Below are 19,828 nucleotides of genomic sequence, written 5' to 3' on the forward strand. Positions count from 1 at the left end.
ACATCCTTCGACCAAAGGGAAATGATTCTGATTAGATTGTAATTTAACCATTTAAGTAGACACTACACTTAGTTAGCTTCTTAGATCAGAATAGAACATTTTTTTGACATGCACACACTGGATCTACCAGCTGAGGAGAGTCACATCTGCATGACCTACACCAGAAGGATGTTTATCTTTTCAAACACTCGTTTTGCTACAGTCATGATTTCCTCGCAGAAACTCATTAAACCGACTGCACATAAAGAATGCATTTATTCCAACTAGAGACACGATCGGATCAAGCGTTTATATGGTTCTCTAATATCCTATTGAATAAATTATCAAAGGTTTACACCATCCCTCTCAGTACGGTTCCTTGGGAAGCTCCTTCAGCTGAGTGTTTACATGAGGAATTGTTGTCATGATTTAGCTATGATTCAAATATTAGTGATGTCTAGTGAGCTGTCATTTGGAAGAAACAATTACACCCTCGTGGAGTAATAACTAAAGGGAATTAGTGGCACTTTTTTTGCATTAGTTTATAAGAGAAAGTAGCCGGTCACCTTCACAGCGAGGTATGGGGTGATTCCAGTTTCTGCTGACTCCGTGTAGACATGTGAGCGAAGGCTCTCCAAGAAGAGTGTAACCTGACAGACACTCAAAGGATATGGTCATGCCCACGCTGTAGTCCTGACCAATCACTATGCCGTTGCGAAACGGCCGTGGGTCCGGGCACCTCTGTAGCTCGTATGCTGGAGGAAGAGTCATACCAATGTACAAATGAGGAGGTTTATAAAACACCACAAAGCAAACGTTCAAATACTGAATAACACGTATTTTTTTCCAATATAATATCTATTCTGATGTTCCTTTTACAAACCCTGACAATAAAAGTTGTAAAATGTTTACTAATGCATCGTTTCTACACCCGCTTTCCCATTGAAATAGACAACACTATTACTTTATTCTTGTAATTTTATAACCGCTGTGAAAAGTGGCGCCTTGCAGGATCAATCTTTGTACTTGAGCAAAAAGCACATAAGTCGTGGGCATTTTAACTATTCCGTAAACTCTTCACTCCTCCACTTCAGCTGCTGACATGATAAAACTTCAACTTAACCGATCTTTGTTCCTCACCCTGGTACACAATGTGGAAGCCAGGCTTGTTCTGGGAGTAGTCGCTATGAAAGAAGAGAGTGGTCTCGTGGGTCGTGCTAAAGAGTGAGTTGGGCACCACGGGGCCACTGAACCGATCAATCACTGTTCCTGTCTCGAGATTCCCACTGCGCACCTCCAAGTAGTCATGAACAGGCTCTGTGGAGAAGTTTAGAAACTGCAGGTGGATCCCTGAAGAGCAGATAGAAAGGGTTAATGTCAGAAGCAAACTCGAGAATATACAAAGTCAAAGTGAACGTATGTGTTGCTTTCAAGTACTGTTATATCATGTTACTTCAAATGTATCCAGGAAACTAAAGAGAGAAGTGTGAACAATGCAGAAGAAGATATCAGGCTAGCAGAACAAAAAGGAAAAAAAAAAAGAAGAGGAAGTGAGGGGGCGCAGGGGGATAACAGACCGAAACCAATAGGGAGTTGAACTCTCCAGCTGCAGTCCAGGCTGCTTTGGTAATTCCCTGGGAAGCCTGGGCTGAGGATGACGCCGCTGAAGTCTGTCATAGAGCCGCCACACTGAGCTGAGGAGACCAACCAAGGAGAAAGAACATGTCACTTCTTCACAGAACGACTCAATGGGAAAACAAAGAAAAACAACGACTGAGGGGGGTGGATATGGAGGGACAGCAAATAGTCTTGTGTCTTGGTGTGCATGAGTCGAAATACACATAATAGTTGAAAGCGTATACAGTAAAAGAGGAAGCGCATACATTTCTTGCATGTGCTTTAGACACTCATGTATTTGATGACATCCTGGGGTTGGGGGCCTTGTGTCTGAGCAAATGACTTGACCGTATGGATTAGACTCCATGAGGGGATTCATAAAAAAAAAAGATATAGGACTTCAGCCTCCTTGTTAGGTGGTGCTTTAAATCAAAATAATGAGGGAGTCAATAGTCGATGGACCGACATAGTTTTTCTCAGCGGCAGTCAGTGGTGATTACCACACCCTCCCCCTGGAGCACCCTGCTGTATGTTAGAGAACACTTCAGCTTGCTGTGAAGGTTACACTCACCCACCCTCCTCTGACACAAACCATAGTATTTTCTACCCAAGTACATATAATGGTATAAATCTGTAGCCAAATCCATTCTTGTTTTTTTATCCATCACAACCTCAGAAGGTAGGAAAACGCAAGTGGTATTGCTGCACACACTTTTGGGACTATCAAACAAGGCCAACATAAGGCAAAGAAACTGTCTTGGGATTTAATTGCATTGTGAGGCGCTGGTTGACCTGCTTGGGCTTAAAACGAAAGGGAAGAGAGGAGGCACGTATGAGGATGATGTACTGTTTGTGAAGGGGCATGCAACCACTTTGATGTGGGTTTATCAGCAACAAAGCGAATGCAGATCCTGGGGTGTTGGGGGGGAGCGTACGTACTGTAAATGAGCGAGGAGTTAAGCTAACGAGTGAGCACACGCATCCATGAACATGCCTGTCAAACAGTAAAGCCGGGATTTATGTCTGCAGTGAACTGTGAAAGCCAGAGGGACAGAACATTTACATGAAGAGCGCAGCAGTGTGCAGTTTGGTCTGCACTTATAGGCGCGGTGAGAGTATTTTCACCGTGTGTTTGCGCAGGTGTGTAATTAGGGTGCAACAAAACAGTGAGATGTCAAAACAGAAACTCAAGTGCATCCTTGGTGATCTCTGGAATCCATCAGTGTGACAATCAACATCAGAGGAAGTGTTGGGGTAGACAAGAGACTCTCATCAGGGGTATTAGAAATCAAACAACATACTGAGATGGTGCAAAGCCTTATTGATTTTCAACTGAAGGAGCAAAAAAATCATAATCCCTAACCCCCAAAGCCCTTTGCGCCCAACCACCACCCTTCCCTCGATCTTACAATGAAATTGTTGCTTTCCCTAATACAATAACAAGTCCTGGGGGGGGAAAGTGATATATTGTGTCACAGTATATGAGTAAATACTGGTATGAGAGAAATATAAAACAGAGAGAAGAAGAGATAAAATGAGTCAATGAAGAAAAGTGGATGGAAAAATTCTAAAAGAAAGAGGATTTGGTGTAATAAATATGGTTTTGTTGTCACCTCATTGAAAATCTATTCACTAGAAATGTCAGGCTGTATAAAATAATACATTACCTAAGCACAGAGGCACGGGGTAATTCCACCTTCTGACGGGACCAGGCATGCAGGTAATATATGCATTACCCTGTATAAGAAAACAAATAAAAACAATGCATTCACTCCCTTTAAAATACTTTGTGGCAAAAATGAAAAGTAACACCATGTCACTAAAGCAGCAGGTGACTCCTGCAGAATTTATAAGAGTATTATAGATCTTTGGAATTAAAGTCAGGTATCTGGATTTCTCAAAATGCTCTTTGTGTGTGTAAATATTTGATCAAGTATCAAGAATAGGAGAGGCAGCCCCTTGCTGCTGGGCTGACAGTTGAATTACCACCTGTGGTCTGACAGCAGAGAGATGTGTTAGAGCCTGAGAGAGCAAGACAAACATCCTGCCTTCAGACTCTGTTCCACACTGGAAAAAAAACCTAAAGGTTAAATATTTATAGCACTGAAGGTGTTTTAATCCATTCAGATGTTAGCGCTATCAAAGCATTGACGTGTGCGCACAGCTACGGGCACATACATCTGAACACCTGAACTCTAAAGACTGATCCATACTTGTACTTTTGTTTCTACAACGACCTCAAGTCTGTTTGTGGTGTTTAGATGCTCAGGCTGAAGATGTGTGTTTGAGAAGCTAGTGGATGGTCCAGAGAGAATGTGAAAAGGAGTGAATGCTTGAGCCCGAGGAAAAAAAAAATGGTATGGGATTAGTGAGGCCACTGTTAACAGAATCCATCGCCCGTGGCCTTGGAAGGTTGTACAGCTGAAAACGGCACAGCTGCAGTATCTGCTCAGAGAGGATTGGAAAAAGTTAAAGCTCCTTTGTAGCCGGCACAACCCTTGCGCAAACATTCAAGCAGAGAAGCATTTAAGGAAAGAAGACACACACCATTACAAGATGCAAGAATAAATACACAGGAAGGCTCCTAACGCTTCCAATCCCGCATTCAAATGTTACAGAAAAGGTACTTTTGTAATGCTGCCATGATAGACTCATCCTTTGGGGCATTCCATTGAATCAGCCACTTCAGGCAGTTTGACATGATCCACTTATCATAACCCTAAGTACTCACATTATATGCTGTATGCCTTCACCTACCTGTAATGAAAAGCCTTGATCGCACTGGAAGGAAACCATGTCACCCACGGTGTAACGATCGCCCACTCTTTGTCCGTTACTGGGAGGCTGCGGCTCTGGGCACGAATCCAAACCTATTGCTTAGGACAGAGTCACAACACACAAGTGTGGACAGCAATCATTCTTCTGCATAAGAGAACTGCAGGTGCACATTTAATATTGGTTCACTATTGAACATGCATCCATTTACACCGCACTCAACCCAAACATTTTAACGCACAATTACAACGTTCCTCATTCGAATGCTATTGTAATTGAAAAATATTTTTTTTTATTCTTCAAAATTCTTCAAAACATTTGGAAAGTGGGACGAACCATAAAGCTATTCTACTTGGAACTGTTCAATCTTTCTAAGCGATCTGAAGCAATCAGTGTGAAATTACAAAGCATTCCCTGAAGTATTACTTGACAGACGCGTCGAGCTGCATTGGAACAAAATGATTACAAAGCCACTTGCCAGGTCTTTCTTTTAAAGCCTTAAACGAAATGTTGATGCCATATTTGGGTTATATAAACAGCAATGGCAAGCCATTTTTTCTAATATTCACTTTATATTAAAAACGAGACAAATATTGTAAAATTGCGTTTGATGGTGAGGTTTTCTCTGGGCTTGACCACGATGGATAGGATCAGGAATGAGCACATTGGAGGGAAAGCTAGTCTAAGTCTAGAGGAAGACGAAAGAACATGTTTATAGATGTAGCGAAGGAGGACATGAAGGTAGTTGGGATGAGAGAGGAGGATCCAGAAGAAAGGGCGACACTGAAGCAGAATTTTTGCTGAGGCGACCCCTGAAGGGAACAGCCGAAAGGAAAAGAAGAAGAGCTTTTTGAGTATTAATTTATTTAAAACCTGTCTCATTGTGTTTGGCAACTTTTAAGCGCCATGTACTTCAGCAGTCGTTGACCCCGTTCTGTGACGTGGTGTTGTCTTATGCCTTGTGGGTGACTTGGAATTTTTAATAATATCACTTTCAGTTGATCCGTCTTATTGCAAAGGTTGCATCCTATCACGAGTTCTTCAGAACGACCCATTTTGAATCAGAAATGTTTGCAAATGGAGACTGCATAGCTGGGGTTAGGTATCTAAAAGCGAGGCCCCACCCACCCATTGCACTGTCGGACTTTCCGTATTATGCAGTTCCATCTATACATAAAATATATTATTCGATTAGCAATTAAACATTTAATTTAGTTTCAATGTATACAATTATACAATATTTTTTATATAAAGTGAATAATTGGTATGTAAGCCTTAAGTTGAGAGTTTGTGGGAAGTAGCATATACCAACTCAGTAACACAAACAAGTATCCCAATCTATGTGAGGGCACAGAAAACCCATACAAACACACTACTTTGGAAAGAAAAACAAATGCAATTTCAAGCATTCACATTTAAACCCACTCAAAGAGTTAGCAGTTTCAAGCAACTAGGTGGGTGGATGAACGTAAACACGGCAGCAGATACGGCCACAAAGGATTGAGAATAGAATTTATAGGCAACTCTTCAAAGCGCTGAGTACCACTCAACATCTAGTGAAAGTTAAAGAGGATATTTGAGTGGGAGGAGTAATTAGCCCAAGAGGCTCCCAGCAGGAAGCAATGCAAATCAGCCAAAGACACAAAATAATCTATTTAACGGGTGCTACTGTACAAGCAGGTATATTCTTTGAATCAGTGACGTTTTGTCGTATGTGGGTTTTAATGACTTGGACAAATTTTATATTAATGTGATGACACAGTTCATGAAAGCAGAACAGTTGCTATTGGCTGCCAGAAGGTAGGTTTGACATCAAAGCTCAGAAATACATAAGACTGTTTAATGAAATTTTCATGTGTTCTGACTGTAGGCAACAACCAGCCTTCCCCCTGTAGTGTTCCATGAAAATAGTATTTTCACATATATCAGTGGTGGTTATAGCTATGAAAATAATGTACCGGTGCAACACTGTAAACCAAGATGCCACGACAACTGCCTACATTATATACAGGAATAAAACAAACTGACCCTCAATTAACCCGATTTAAAATAAACTCTGCTTTAAGAGACAAATTTCCACAAGCCGGCAGCAAATCACATCTTCACTTTGGTCAGGATAAGTCAGAGTGCCCACGAACATATGGCACGATTCCTGTCGCTCTTTAGATGGTTTCCATTCAAACTGTCAGAGAGCCCATTTTGGCAACAGGCTGTTGTTACCCTGCTGTGAGAAGGTCACCTGTTCCTGCATGTGCATCCACGTCCTTATCAAACATACTTGATATTTTAAACAGGTCGTCTTGCTGACTGATCACGTCTTATCCAAATGAGAAAAGAGTATTGCAGCTGAGAGTTTTATCTGTTCCTGCTGAATATGTAAATTTTGCATGATTTCAATAATTTCAGTGTTTGTTAAAACAATTCAATAGGACCTATAAATCAAACAACTGCTGTTTAGTATTCAAGAGAGTAGGAGGCAGTTGGTCGCAAACAAATCTGACAAAATAATTAAAGCGACATGGCAGACAGAAAGCAAAACACACAGGGCACAAAATATAGAAAATGTTCACTCTGTGGAAAATACTTTTTTTTTCCAGTGTATAAAGTGAAGTTTATGAAGCTCAGCTTTACTGAGCTTAGGCACTGTCCACAGCACAGGTAATTGACAGTTTAAGACAAGGAAGGGATGAGGGTGGAAGCTTGCACAAAGTAGGATGGAATGGATAATGAATCTTCTCGACATTAGCTTTATAAAAGTGAACTAAACCTTCCAATATTACAGCTCGTTATTCTTCCACATCCTAACAACATTCATAAATATGACAGTCTATTAATTCTATCAATTTGACAACCAGAGGATCTGGACCATTAACTGAAACTTAAAGTCCACTGGATTAAGTTCAGGACTTTGATTTGGCCAATTAGAAACATAATTTTTCTTTGTAGAATGACTTGTGTGCTTGGACTTGCTGTTTTGCTGCATGACACAGTTTCTTTTACAACTGAGCTGACAGATGTTCTGACATTTTATTTTAGAATTCACTGGTATAATTCAGAATGCAAAGACGTCAAGCCATCCTGGTCCGGATGCAGCCAACAGGCCCAAACAAGGACCTAACACTAAACCTCCATGTTCGACATCTGATGCTGCGATGCAGAGTTCTTTCGGCTCCAAATATGACATCTCTTATTTAAGCTGAACAATTCTATTTTGGTTTCATTTCTCCACATAACATTTCTCCAATAGTCTTCTGGCTTGCCCACCTGATGTTTAGAAAACTCCTTAACACTCTCCCATGCACACCATTGTTCAGTGTTCCCCTGATAGTGAATTCATGAACATTAATAAATGTGAGAACATTAGTCAGTTCTTTAGAAGTTACCCTGGGCTCTTTTGAGACCTCTGATATTATTATGCAACTTGCTTTTGGAGTGATCATTGTTGGTCGACCACTCCCGCAGAGGATAACAGTCATCTTAAATCTCCATTTGTTCACAATCTGTCTGTGGATTTTTTTTAAGATTCTCAGAGCACCAAACCCCTATTTTTAAACGAAATGGGGCACTGAAAACACTCACTACATTTATCAGAGACAATTTTGAAAAGATGGCCTTAGAAAATAACCACTTTTTTTTCCATTTGTTTGATTGGGTTCTCTTTGTCATCTTCATTCAGGACTTTTTGTTGAGTCAAATTATGCAGAAATGTAGAAAATTCTGAAGGCTACAAAGAACAAAGAAGTGGCACTGTATATTTACTTAAATTCTAGTTGTTAGTCTGTGTACATGTGAGTCAGGATGGTATTGAATAATCATCACTGCTTCTTTCAGCCATCTTCAGCGGATCAGGAGGAGAGATGTCTCTGAACTAAGTACATACTCTGAGGACACCTGCTGTGCACCATGTATAGCGGCTGGTGTTCGGTATGTAACAAAGGCCGAGGCTTCTGCACATATTTTGTCATAGAGTTATGTTTCATGTTTAGTGTTGGGGAAGATGAAATAAAATACTTACACTATTGATCCTATACACAATCACAGACAGAAAATTCCATGAAACAGACACTGCATACTATCCTAGAATTCAATCAACAGAATACGAAGCCCATGGCTTAATGTGTAGTGTATACTAAGTTAGAGAAAAATACTATATTTAATCCACCACTCCCTTCTTCTTCTTACACATGATAAAAAAAAATATGTTCCATGCTGATGTAAGTCAAATCAAGAATGGACGAGTGCAAATTTAGAGGCTTTTAACCAGAACAAAAAAATGGGTCCAAGTGTTCAATAGCACCTGCTGCAGCAGCTGACATGTAGCATTGTTAGATGTAAATACCACTGGGTAGGCCTTTTACATTCAATTGCAGCATGTCTTCCGGCAGCACAGCATACAGTATAATTACAGTTGAAAAAGAAACTGTAAAACTCCAAAACCATGCTAAACTTCACTATTTTACCATAGGTAAACACAGCTAAAGACCTGCTCTTAGTCTTTAATGATGATGTGCCAAATTCAGCCATGACAGGCCTACAGTTTAGCTGAATTGTCACACAGTATGGCACTCAAAAGTACACAAGTACTTAATACTTACATTTGAGAAGCTTAGAATAATCACTGCAGTGCTATAATGTGACTTTAAAAAAAGATAGAAAGAAGTTTTGAATTGCATTCAGAGAGTAAATGATTTTTTTTTTCTGTGATGGATTAATTTTATTGTCATACACAAATCAGGCATAACACTATTGTCACCTTCCCAATATTGTGAAGGTCTCCCTGTGTCTGTGTCAGGCTGCATCCTACTGGGGATGGCTGCTGTCATCAAGGAGTGTCATTTCTATGGGGGTAGGGGTGCCTGGTCTGGTGCTACATGTTTAAGTTACATCCACATAAATGCCAGGTAAAGGATTCCTAGCAGAAGATTGAATTATTACCCAATGGCCAAGGTTACTTACTTTTCTTGTTAGTGGTTTTTTTAGTCTTGTGGGATTGGTATAGTTGTTCCATGTAGCTCATCGTCATAAATAATATTGGCCTCTACAGAGCGCAGTGACTGAAGACCAAAGTGGGACTTTATTTTCAATGCAAATTGCCGTAATTCTTTTGAGAGCTTGGCAATTTTATTTTCAACTATAGCATACTGCCTGCCTTAAGAGAGCTGGCTAAACGCTTGGCTTTTCAGATGTTATAGTGAATCGGTGGTGCAGAGGATTTCTATGACTGGTCTCAATGGACTGCAACAATCACCCAAAGGAAACATTTTAAAACAGATGGTTGACTGACTGGGTCTGTGCCAATCCCTGTTGCAGCTTTCTTACCACCGTACTGAGCATTCAGAGAATTAATTGGTAGCCAAAAACTGGAGAGTGTAAAACAAAAAATAAATAAATAAAAGCCTGGATCAAGCCAACCACTGTCTGGAAATAAGATAAGGGTCAGAGAAAAAGTTTTTTTTTGTCTAATTTGAGTTGACTACAACATCACAATTGGGAAAACAACAACCCGCAAAAACAGAAATATTTAGTAAAGGAGGTCAACAGGGAAACAACATGGTTGGACCGCACATAAACTGTGAGTGCAGACCCTTAATGCAGGCAAGTTTATTAACACGAACGGCAACAGGAAAAGCAGAGAGGGGTTTGTCTTTGAGTGGAGTGTGGTTTACACAAAGCATCAGGGAATGCACTTCACAAGGGCAGGAGTGGCAGAGTGTAAGGCTGACATGGAGGAAAGAGCTGACTGCGAGACATGGCACTGATGTAACTCTCAGCAGTAGGTGGTGATAGTTGGGAGGGTGGGTGTAATGCAGAAAGGAAAAAGCCCACTGAGCAACATGACTACACAGTGATTCCAAGCAAGAGGAACGAAGCACTGACTGTGAGAGACACGACTGTGAAGCAGTTCTCAACGGTGGTGTGATGCTCATGGACTGACAGCGGGGACAGATTCAGTGACAGTTTTTTCATGCTTCTTTTGTTTTGCAACAAATTTGTGCAAACTGTTGGTTTGAACCGAGTTTACTCAAAAAACGCATTACTCTCTAGTCGTGCTGTGTATAGGAACATAAAGTTGGTTATGTAAGCAGAGATCTTATGATCTTTCCTTCCACATCATCTCATTTCATTCTTAATTTCACACTGTGGTTGTGCCTTGTCTCTGCCATTGATGTACATCATGGACAGTGAATCACAATGAGTCTCCTACAGTCACGGTCACACATTTCAGTGGGGGAGTTTAAAAAAAAAAACAAAAAAAACAGCAGGAAGACAAATGTGAGTAAAAGAAAAGATACAGAGTTAAGATCAATCTAAGAGACAGAGGAAACGCAGGAAAGAGACATTAAAGGAGACAAAGAACAGCGCTTGAGACGTAAGTAACAGTTGGCTGTATTATTAGTAAGACTGTACAGAAAAGCTCCTTTTATCGAGAGCAGATAATCACCCTTGTTTTAATTTACACCGTTCTTAAAGGAGAGGACTTAGTAAATCAGTCGCTCCGCTGGGCCCAGCTGCACGCCTTAAATTTTGGTTCACAGTACATGTTTAAGATGCTCTTTAGTCAATATACCCCTCAGTGAATATCCCACTGAGAGATGAGCAAATTCAGCTCGTAAATAAAGGGGAAAGTTGGTCCATTTAGTTAAAGCAACAGGAGAATAAACAAAACCATGATGTAAGACCAAACAAGAATGCTAGAGATGCCGATACAAAGATAGACATAGAGGGAAGAAAAAAAAAAAAGAAAACCTCAGCCCACTCACTAACACTATTTTCTTCTATTTCCAACTGTGCCGTCCAGACCAGCTGTCCCTCTTGTTTCTTACACCTCTGTGCAGTAGCTGGAAGCCAGTGGCAGATGGATGCAGAAATAAAGTGACAACAGATAAAGTGACAGGCAGCCAGACAAGCCATCTCTCCTCATACCTGTGTACTCCAAGTGGAAGCCAGCGGCGGAAACGCTGATGTCAGACTGGAAGGTCAGGTACAGGTTGTTGGACGTGCTGTTCAGCAGTTGGGGAATGGTTGTACCTGTATCATAGAATATATATAGAACACTCATGTCTAATCCGTGTTACAGATTTAAACCCACTACCTGAGCATATAGGTGCACCCGAGATACTGCAAATGCAGCATATCTACAACATCTCCATTCAAAGTTTTCAACCAAAATTGTCCAGCTACGTGAATCACACTTTGACTGTTTAAGATGCAAATGCAATCAATGCACCTCAACTACAACTACTGGTCCACAATACTAAGTCACTACAGAATATTTTGTATGTGCTGTAGCACTGTGGTCAAGGATCATTTTCTCCATTTCATGTATTAATGTCTTTGGCACTTTGTGTGTCGACTTTCAAATAGAATAATCAGGTTAGCCCGAGCTAAAACCGATTCCTTGACACTCAAAATGCCTTTTCACACCACATAGCTGCCCTGCACAGTTTGAGCTGCACTGAGGAGCTATTATACCATTTAAAGAGTTTTGTTCCACAGTGAGATATCCACCACTTGAGAGATCTGACACCTAGTCTCATAAAACTGACGGCTGATATAGAGGCAGAAGTCATTATGCTACACCAGTGCCTCTTATTCTAGGATTCAGCATCTAAAATGATGTCATGGCCTGCTTCTAGTAAGATGCCATTTGGCAAGCGTACCATTTTCATTAATGTGAGCCCTAAGGCAACACTACACTTGTGAAATTCCACGCTGAGGCAAGGGTTACATTATTAAGATCTCTGCTGCAATGACAAGGAGAGTATGTGAAGGAGGAGGGAATCTTTTTTATTCCCCCCTCTCTGACTTCTGTTACTGGTTTTTAGACAGCAATCTCAAAGGACATGCCAAATGCCACCAGATCCATCACCTCACGTCTGTCCGCTGCTGGGGCTTTGTGATGTCTGATTGAAATTCAAGTTGGAGCTGACAACTGAAATTCAGTTGTATGGGATTTACCTGAGTAGCTACCAAGCCTCGGAGCGTTACCATCGACCCCGTCAAAAAAATCCAGTGAATCCCAGTTGTGTTCTGTGGCGAAGGTCACGACTTGAATCTGGGAATTACACCATAACAAAATTAAAGGTTGTAAAAACACACAAATACCAAAAAATAATAAACCAACATGAGCAGCAAAATAATGAGCTGTTTAATTAATTGGGACATGTTTAAATAATGAATCCAGCTCATATTTCACTTAATCTCTCATCAAACATAACCCTGCTGAGATCTGGGTCTTCTCACTTGGATGCCGGCTCCCTCGGGAACGGAGATTTTCCAGGCACAGTTCAGATAGTTGGCATATGGTTCTGGGTATCCAGGGGAGAGGATAGTGCCTCTGCGGTCAGTTAGCACTCCACCACAGGGAACTAGACAAAGGACATCATAAGGAGAAAAAAAGCAGAAAAAAAAGGAATCAGTCTCGACACAGTTCAGGCTAACGACAGTCACAAAAAACTAAACCAGGTGTGGTTTGCACTCTGGAGGCAGCCAACTATCCAGCTTTTAAAAGCCTCTTCCTGCCTTCTACAAATGACCACTAATAAATGGACTTTAAATGAGCAACCATAAAATCACTTCATGTGATGGATTTCTATTGATTCTAAGGAAATATTAGACTTTTGTGATAATGCCAGCCATGTTAATAGTTGGTTTAACCTCCATAATATAAATTAACTTTCTTTAATGGCATTCTTATTCACAGAATATGAGTGCCATATAACAGCCAGTGGACGGCAGAATGGAGGCGCACACCATTTCTTGCTCTGCCCAGAAGCAAACAGCTCAACTCTGATGCGTAATTTCATCTCTCACAGGCCAAACTAATTGTGTCTTTCACATGCAGAATCATTCAAAGAAAATCTTTTCTATCAGAGGCACAAGTAACACATTTATAAAGCCTCTGAGCTCGTTGATGAATGTTGAATTGGAGTCACCGACCAGGCTGCACTGACATCGTCAGTCGTGATGTATTTGGAAAAAGGGTAAAAGAAATGAAAATGAAACGCAGAAATGGCAACTATGATTTCGTCACTGCTTTTCAGATGGCTGACAAGTGTCCCAGTATCCAGCCACCAATGTTCAATACACTTTTTGTCAATTAAGAATTGTGCTAACCTTACCTTGCAGACCACAATCCCTTGGATTGCACGGCAACAAAATGCATTCCTTTTTAAATACAGACACACATAATACCTGCTGCTTATGATACGCTGTTGCAAGAGAGAATGAAGTGTTAGCTTTTTCACACTTCCAGTCTTTGAACTGTTGAGAATCACCGTTCTACCGTCTGTTAACACATTGCTTGTGTTTCATCATTAATGACAGATACTGTACACTGCAAATAGAATGTATAACATACAACTAATTATCTTCTTTAAGCTCATTATACAGAAAAAAAATACTTTTTGAAGATATAGTGGCAACTTAAAAGCTTTCCCCTTTTCTTATAGATTCAACAAAGTTATGGCTTCATCAGAACTCTGACATTGACGGTTATCTAACAATTTCCCTATAGTAAGAGGCTTTAACAATAGGTGTCACTCAAAGGAGACCTTGACAGCAGAGCAGTACAAGTATAAGTGTTCTCACGATGAACTACAAGATGCTATTTGTCAAGAATGAAGATTTGGGCATTGATAGTCACAGTTCTCAGCCTCACGCATCAGCCACTATGATGTGAAAGACAAGGGGAATGTACAGTACACCATTTATCGCAAAGGAAAAAATGGCTGACAGAACAGGGGAATCGTTTTTTTTAAAAATACATAAAGACTAAAATTTACTATATATGACTATATAAAAAATCACTTGCAACAGTGAACCACAAGGGTTCACGCTAACTTCATGTTGCTGGGGTTGCTGCAGAAGGGGCTGGTGCACTTCATAAAATAAATGGAATCATGAGGAAAGACCATATTGTGGCTCTATCGAGGCAGAATCTCAAGACATCTGACGGGAAGTAAAAGTATGCTCACAAATGTGTCTTCCAAGTGGACATATACTCTACGCATACTTCTATTCTATTGTGGCAAAATGGTTTAAGATTAACAAAGTCGGTCAGATTGAGTGGCCGCTGCAAAGCTCTCACCTCTAATAATAATAAAAAAATATTATTTTCAGCCATCATCTTATCACAAGTTCACTCATCGATATTTCAGGTGGCATCTACTTTCCTACAGACGCTTGGAGAACGGCTCCAGAGTGACTACTTTGTTCCTTTCACTCACGGTGACACATTGTAGGAAATGACTCCCATACTTCTCACAGCAATCAATCATATAATCACCACCTCAGTAATGACTTCTTCCACTCACGCATGTCACGTGTAGAGCATTCAGCACTGAAACCGATCAACTCCAACATCACGACTGAAGGGTACGTGCTTGTAATTGTTTTGAATTGTGTTCGGCAAATGAAAAATGAAGGTCAGTGCCTATAAAATTGTGAGCACCGTACTCAGAATGTCATTTCCTATGAAGACCACTTTAGGTGCCCCTGAATTTATGGGAAGCCTTAAAGTAACATGCTGAGTCTCTACACTATCACTCCATGTGCCTGGACTGTTATTTGCTGAAGTTCAATCTCTTACAAGAATAAATAAATATGAGGCAGTTCTGTTGCATTTTAGTATTTCTATATCAAATTATTCTAGGAGGAAAGTATGATTTCAAAAAGAAGCATTTGTATTTTAGGATGGTTTCTCCTTTGTGTCCCCTAAGCTGTCAACGTTTGGAAATCATGACTGTGAATTCATAATAGCGATATATGTCAGGTGGACAAGAGTGGGGACCACATGCACTGTGAGACACTAGCACCATCTGATGTGAGAATTCACAGCAACTTTATGATGTGAAATATCTTAATAAAGGTGTCAAAATCGTAACATAATGTCAGTAACTCAATTAATACATGCTTGTTTGGATTCGAGTATATTATTTAATTGCTTCTGAAGCTTCTGATAGGGTAACAGACATTGTTTTAGTCAATTGTAGTACATGCGGATGCATTTAAGAACAACTTTAAAACTCAGTGCATTGTGGTTTGACATGCAATAAAACCAAAACCTCAGAAAAGTAGAAGTGCAGTCCAATTTCTGGATGTCTGAATGTACCGAGTTTATCTATATGAATAATACCACAGAAGTATAAACACCTTGGGTGCACGCATCCAACACCCCGCTCAGAAAGGAGACGTGTTCTGTCTCCTATGAATGAATATACCTTGGTACGAAGATCAATCCCAGAACAACAGCAAAAGACACTGTGAAAACACGGCAAGAAACGGGTACAAAAATATCCAGAAAAAAAAAAAAAAAAATCCTACATCAACATAACCTGAAAGGCTGCTCTGCAAGAAAGAAGCCACTGCTCCAAAACAAAAAGACAGATTACAATTTACAGCTCCATGTCAATACTAAAATCTTTCTAGCTAAATGTCCTTTGGTCTGATGAAACTAAATTTTAAATATAGTGGTTATAAAGACGTGTAGAGGAAAAAGGGCGAGGCTTGCAACAGTGAACCACAAGGGTTCACGCTAACATCACGTTGTTAGGGCTGCTGCAGAAGGGACCGGTGGTTTATAAAATAGATGGCAGGAAGGACCATATTGTGGCTCTATTGGGGCAGAATCTCAAGACATCTGACAAGAAGTCAAGGTATGCTAACAAATCTGTCTTCCAAGTGGATAAATACTCTACGCATACTTCTATATTTGTTGGCAAAATGGATTAAGATTAACAAAGTCGGGCAAACTGAGTGGCCGCTGCAAAGCCCTGACCTCTGATAGAAATGTATGCAGCAATATATTATCCAGTTAAAAATGTCCTTGTGTCAATTTTAGATACTTATTGACGGTTTATCTCAGTGTGACAACCTAACTAACTCTACAGCAATTTTTCCAAACTTATCTGCTTTATCTTAATATAATATTTAAACACCAAAGCTGACAACAGCGACAGTTTAATTGGAACTGACTGGGGAGAAAATGCTCCCATTTTAAGTGTAAAAATAGCTTTTTAAGGTTAAAAGAAATTACAGATATTAGCCATAGAGTTATTACGGACAATTCAGTGAGTGGAAATAAGGTACGATAGATTAAATGCATTTACAAAATAATGGATGCTGTTGTTTTGTGTTGTTACATTTGTGCAATAAATACCAATATAAAACAGGCAGTAATTTCTATTTTCATTACAGAAACTTTTGCAGACTTCCAAACACAGTAAGACCTTGAGAGCAGCTCATCTGGCTCCACAGATGCACTCTGGCCTGGTTCTACCACACAAACCCAGACTGAGACAGTTTAATTGGTCTTAGGAGGCTATTTCAAAACAAGAATCCAGTGCTTAAAGCAAGCTCTGTGTGACACTGTTTACTTGTTGACACCTCTGAATGTGTGTACGCCAACAGTGAATTCCATGGTGTGGGCATACCGAGTATGAATCATGGCAGTCTGTGAGTTTACGTAATACCGGGCAGTGCTGATTCGCTACAATCACAAGTCATTCAGCATGTGTGTGAGTATTCTCGAGCAAAAATACCACTCATCTACTTATCCTCGGCTTTTACGGTAACCTGTAATAGACCTATGCTCTCTCCCACAATCACTCCCTTTAAAGAGACTTTTAAAAGTTCACAATCTAACTCATTCTGTAAATGAACAAAAACATCTCGTCAACTACTCCATAAAATTTAACCCGGGCCAACCAGACAACATTATGTATCCATTCAAGCAAGGCTAATTAAATAATAAAAGTGTTGTACAAACCCATCAGCAGAACTTTAATTCAGTGGCTTTGTCTTTGTGATATCGAATGAAAAGCAAGTGTATCATGTGGTGCCAGGTTAATCGCAGATGGATGAGGAAATGGAAATATTCTGAAACACAGGTACCTCACAGGACAGTGGTGTCTAATGCCGTCATATCCCATAAAGAGGGCTTGAGTAATTGAGCATAGTGTTTTTGTTGAAGCTTATATGGAACCGTATCCATTATTCTGGACGAGTACACTGCCGCTGGGGAAGATGCTGCAGCCAGATTCAATCTCCTGATAAAAATCACTGTGTTTAAAAAGGAACTGCGTGTGCCACCCCTATTCCCTTTCCACTTGGCAGTAAACTCGGATGAACCCTGGCTTGAAATCTCCCGCACTCCACCGGCTGGGACTATTTGCTGGCTGGCACAAGGCCCGACTTCAACTGATTTCACCTTACTCCATCTACAGTTCAATATCTATCAAAGCAGACAGGTCGGTGCCGTCGTGGGCCTGTTGTGACCTTGCAAAAGACACGTTAGAACATCCCCAGCGTGATCGCATTGAAGAGATCCAGCCTCTGACTCCATTCGGAGCTTTTAAAATGTTCGGTCCTTGTAGTTGCTAACTCACGGAAAAAATTAAAGTATTTAATATGAGTACATGAGCGTGATTCTGTCATTAAATGATGTATCAGGGTGCAGTTAATTAATTATTGATCTCGTCATGTAGCTTTATAAGGAGTCGCATGTGGTTAAGTATTTCCTCAATCACAGATTTTTTTTTATTTTCCTTCATTACTGGATACACACGGTGCATTTGGAAACTGCAAGGGTTGGAGTTATAAGTAGTGCAGTTCTAACCAATGTCAGACCAGTAAATAATAACTTAATGTATGTGCCAAGTCATGACGCACACACATTAAACTGCGCTGTTTTTGGTTCTGGAGTAGCGGTAGAGATCCATTAGAGACAGCAGCTGTGTTACAATATTCTACTGGGCCACAAATGGTGTCAGAGTTCGTTTGCATAAAACGTCAGCCAAACAACCTGCTGGTGAGATGCTGGTCCCTTCCATAGATTCTCCACACAGATTACCAGTGTGTTATCTTTAAAAACTTTCATAAAAAACAAGACGTTCTGTTTTTGTCTACAAGAAAATCACAAAATAGAAAATAGGTGCTGACAATTTTATTGTTTTTTTGTACACCAACTGCTTAACGGGCACACTCTGCTTCCATAGTGTGCAGTAGCTTCAGCGCAATAAACTGCTGTTTTATAATTTCATAGTTCTTACAAAGTGTGTATATTTGACAGTGTGTCTTGTGTGTCTCTCTGGTGTCTTTGTCTTTACGCTGCAGCTAATTAAAATGTTTACCTTTGCCGACTCTGGGAACTTCACACAAGAATTCCAATGTACAGTTACAGATGGAAATAAAGTCCTCTCTATTCTACCCACACACATACAGAGCGAAAAGCGTGTGACCAGAATAATAGACATGAGGCCCACACAAACAGACTAAGAACACAAACTTGTCATATTACATTTTAGGTGACCTAATCCACAAATGTGGACGCAGGTTTCTTGTTTTGGTTTTTCTCACTTGACAACAGCTGCCTGCTACAGTCTAATACGACACCAAAACTGGATAATAGCTTTGCAATGAGTTAGTTTGAGGTTTGGATTCAGGTGATTGTTCACTGTAGATATGCCACTTCAAACTAACTTGTACTTGCAGTTTGTTTTTCTCAATGCCTATTATATAATATCCATATAGCGACATCCACTGTGCAAAGTATATTGAGAACTGAAGGCCGTTATTAGATTGTGCGTACCTGATAAACTGCTCAGCCGGTATGTATACAAAATTTATATCATTTCTGCCTAAGGCACCATGAGAAGAATAAAATAATATGCAGTGTGATGGTTTATAACATCCATAAATCTTCATGATGTTTTAATGTGTTATCCGCCTTCATTTACATATGGAGAGCCAAAGTATTAGAAATGCCTTTTATAGCAGTGTTGTTGTACTGAACTATGTTGGATGATAAATTGTATACGTGTATTTTTTGAAGACCTAAGGTGGGTCCTCCTCTTGGACACGGGCTCTTCACACATTTATTTTTTCCTTTTAGACTGTAAAGGTTCAATAATCCAAATCCCTTGTTGATGTGGAAAATGTATTTAACACTCTGTCTGTTTGTCCTTTCCTTCCACCAAGACTAGAGATGGGCAGCTGCTTTGCAAACAGTGACAGACATTAGGAAAAGTAATGACTAGGAAAAGCAGACATCAACCAGTCCTGTGCACCTGCTCCATCTCTTTGGATCTGTGTGTGTGTTTGAGTGCATGCAGGGTGGTGGGGGGTGACGAGGGGGGAGGATAAGGACGCTTACCAACACATGTGGGCACAGTGCCGTTCCACTGGGCCAGGGCACTGGGCACGGCCTCGCACCTGATGGCGTTGGAGCCGTGCAGCGTGTAGCCTGGATTGCATTCAAACAGCACCGCCATGCCGGTGCCAAAGTCGTTCCCTATCCGCTTCCCGAACCGGGGTTCAGGGACCGAGCTACACTGACTGGCGCTTGTCCGGGGGACGGCTGAGGATGAAAGGGAAGGAAGTGGGCATGAGAGGAAGAAAGACAAAGAGCTGCGAGAGCCTGCGTTAGGCAGAAATACAACAGGGAGACAGAAAAGAC

General features: G+C 40.5%; 1 protein-coding gene across 5 annotated transcripts in view; it reads right to left on the reverse strand.

Moving 5' to 3' along the window:
• LOC125016588 (CUB and sushi domain-containing protein 3-like) overlaps positions 1-19,828 on the reverse strand; it is a 211,037-nt gene that overhangs the window by 67,015 nt on the left and 124,194 nt on the right. For 4 of the 5 annotated variants that reach the window (XM_047599156.1, XM_047599153.1, XM_047599151.1 and 1 more), the window contains 9 exons: positions 19,526-19,729; positions 12,616-12,740; positions 12,331-12,427; positions 11,296-11,400; positions 4,354-4,472; positions 3,264-3,333; positions 1,557-1,673; positions 1,120-1,329; positions 546-734 (listed from right to left, as the gene is read on the reverse strand). In XM_047599156.1, the coding sequence (XP_047455112.1) occupies positions 546-734; positions 1,120-1,329; positions 1,557-1,673; positions 3,264-3,333; positions 4,354-4,472; positions 11,296-11,400; positions 12,331-12,427; positions 12,616-12,740; positions 19,526-19,729 (1,236 nt within the window). The remainder of the gene's footprint in view (positions 1-545; positions 735-1,119; positions 1,330-1,556; positions 1,674-3,263; positions 3,334-4,353; positions 4,473-11,295; positions 11,401-12,330; positions 12,428-12,615; positions 12,741-19,525; positions 19,730-19,828) is intronic. The other variant, XM_047599152.1, reaches the window with a different exon arrangement.

Source organism: Mugil cephalus, chromosome 11 (assembly GCF_022458985.1).
Source record: "Mugil cephalus isolate CIBA_MC_2020 chromosome 11, CIBA_Mcephalus_1.1, whole genome shotgun sequence".
In the NCBI taxonomy this organism is placed as follows: Eukaryota; Metazoa; Chordata; class Actinopteri; order Mugiliformes; family Mugilidae; genus Mugil; species Mugil cephalus.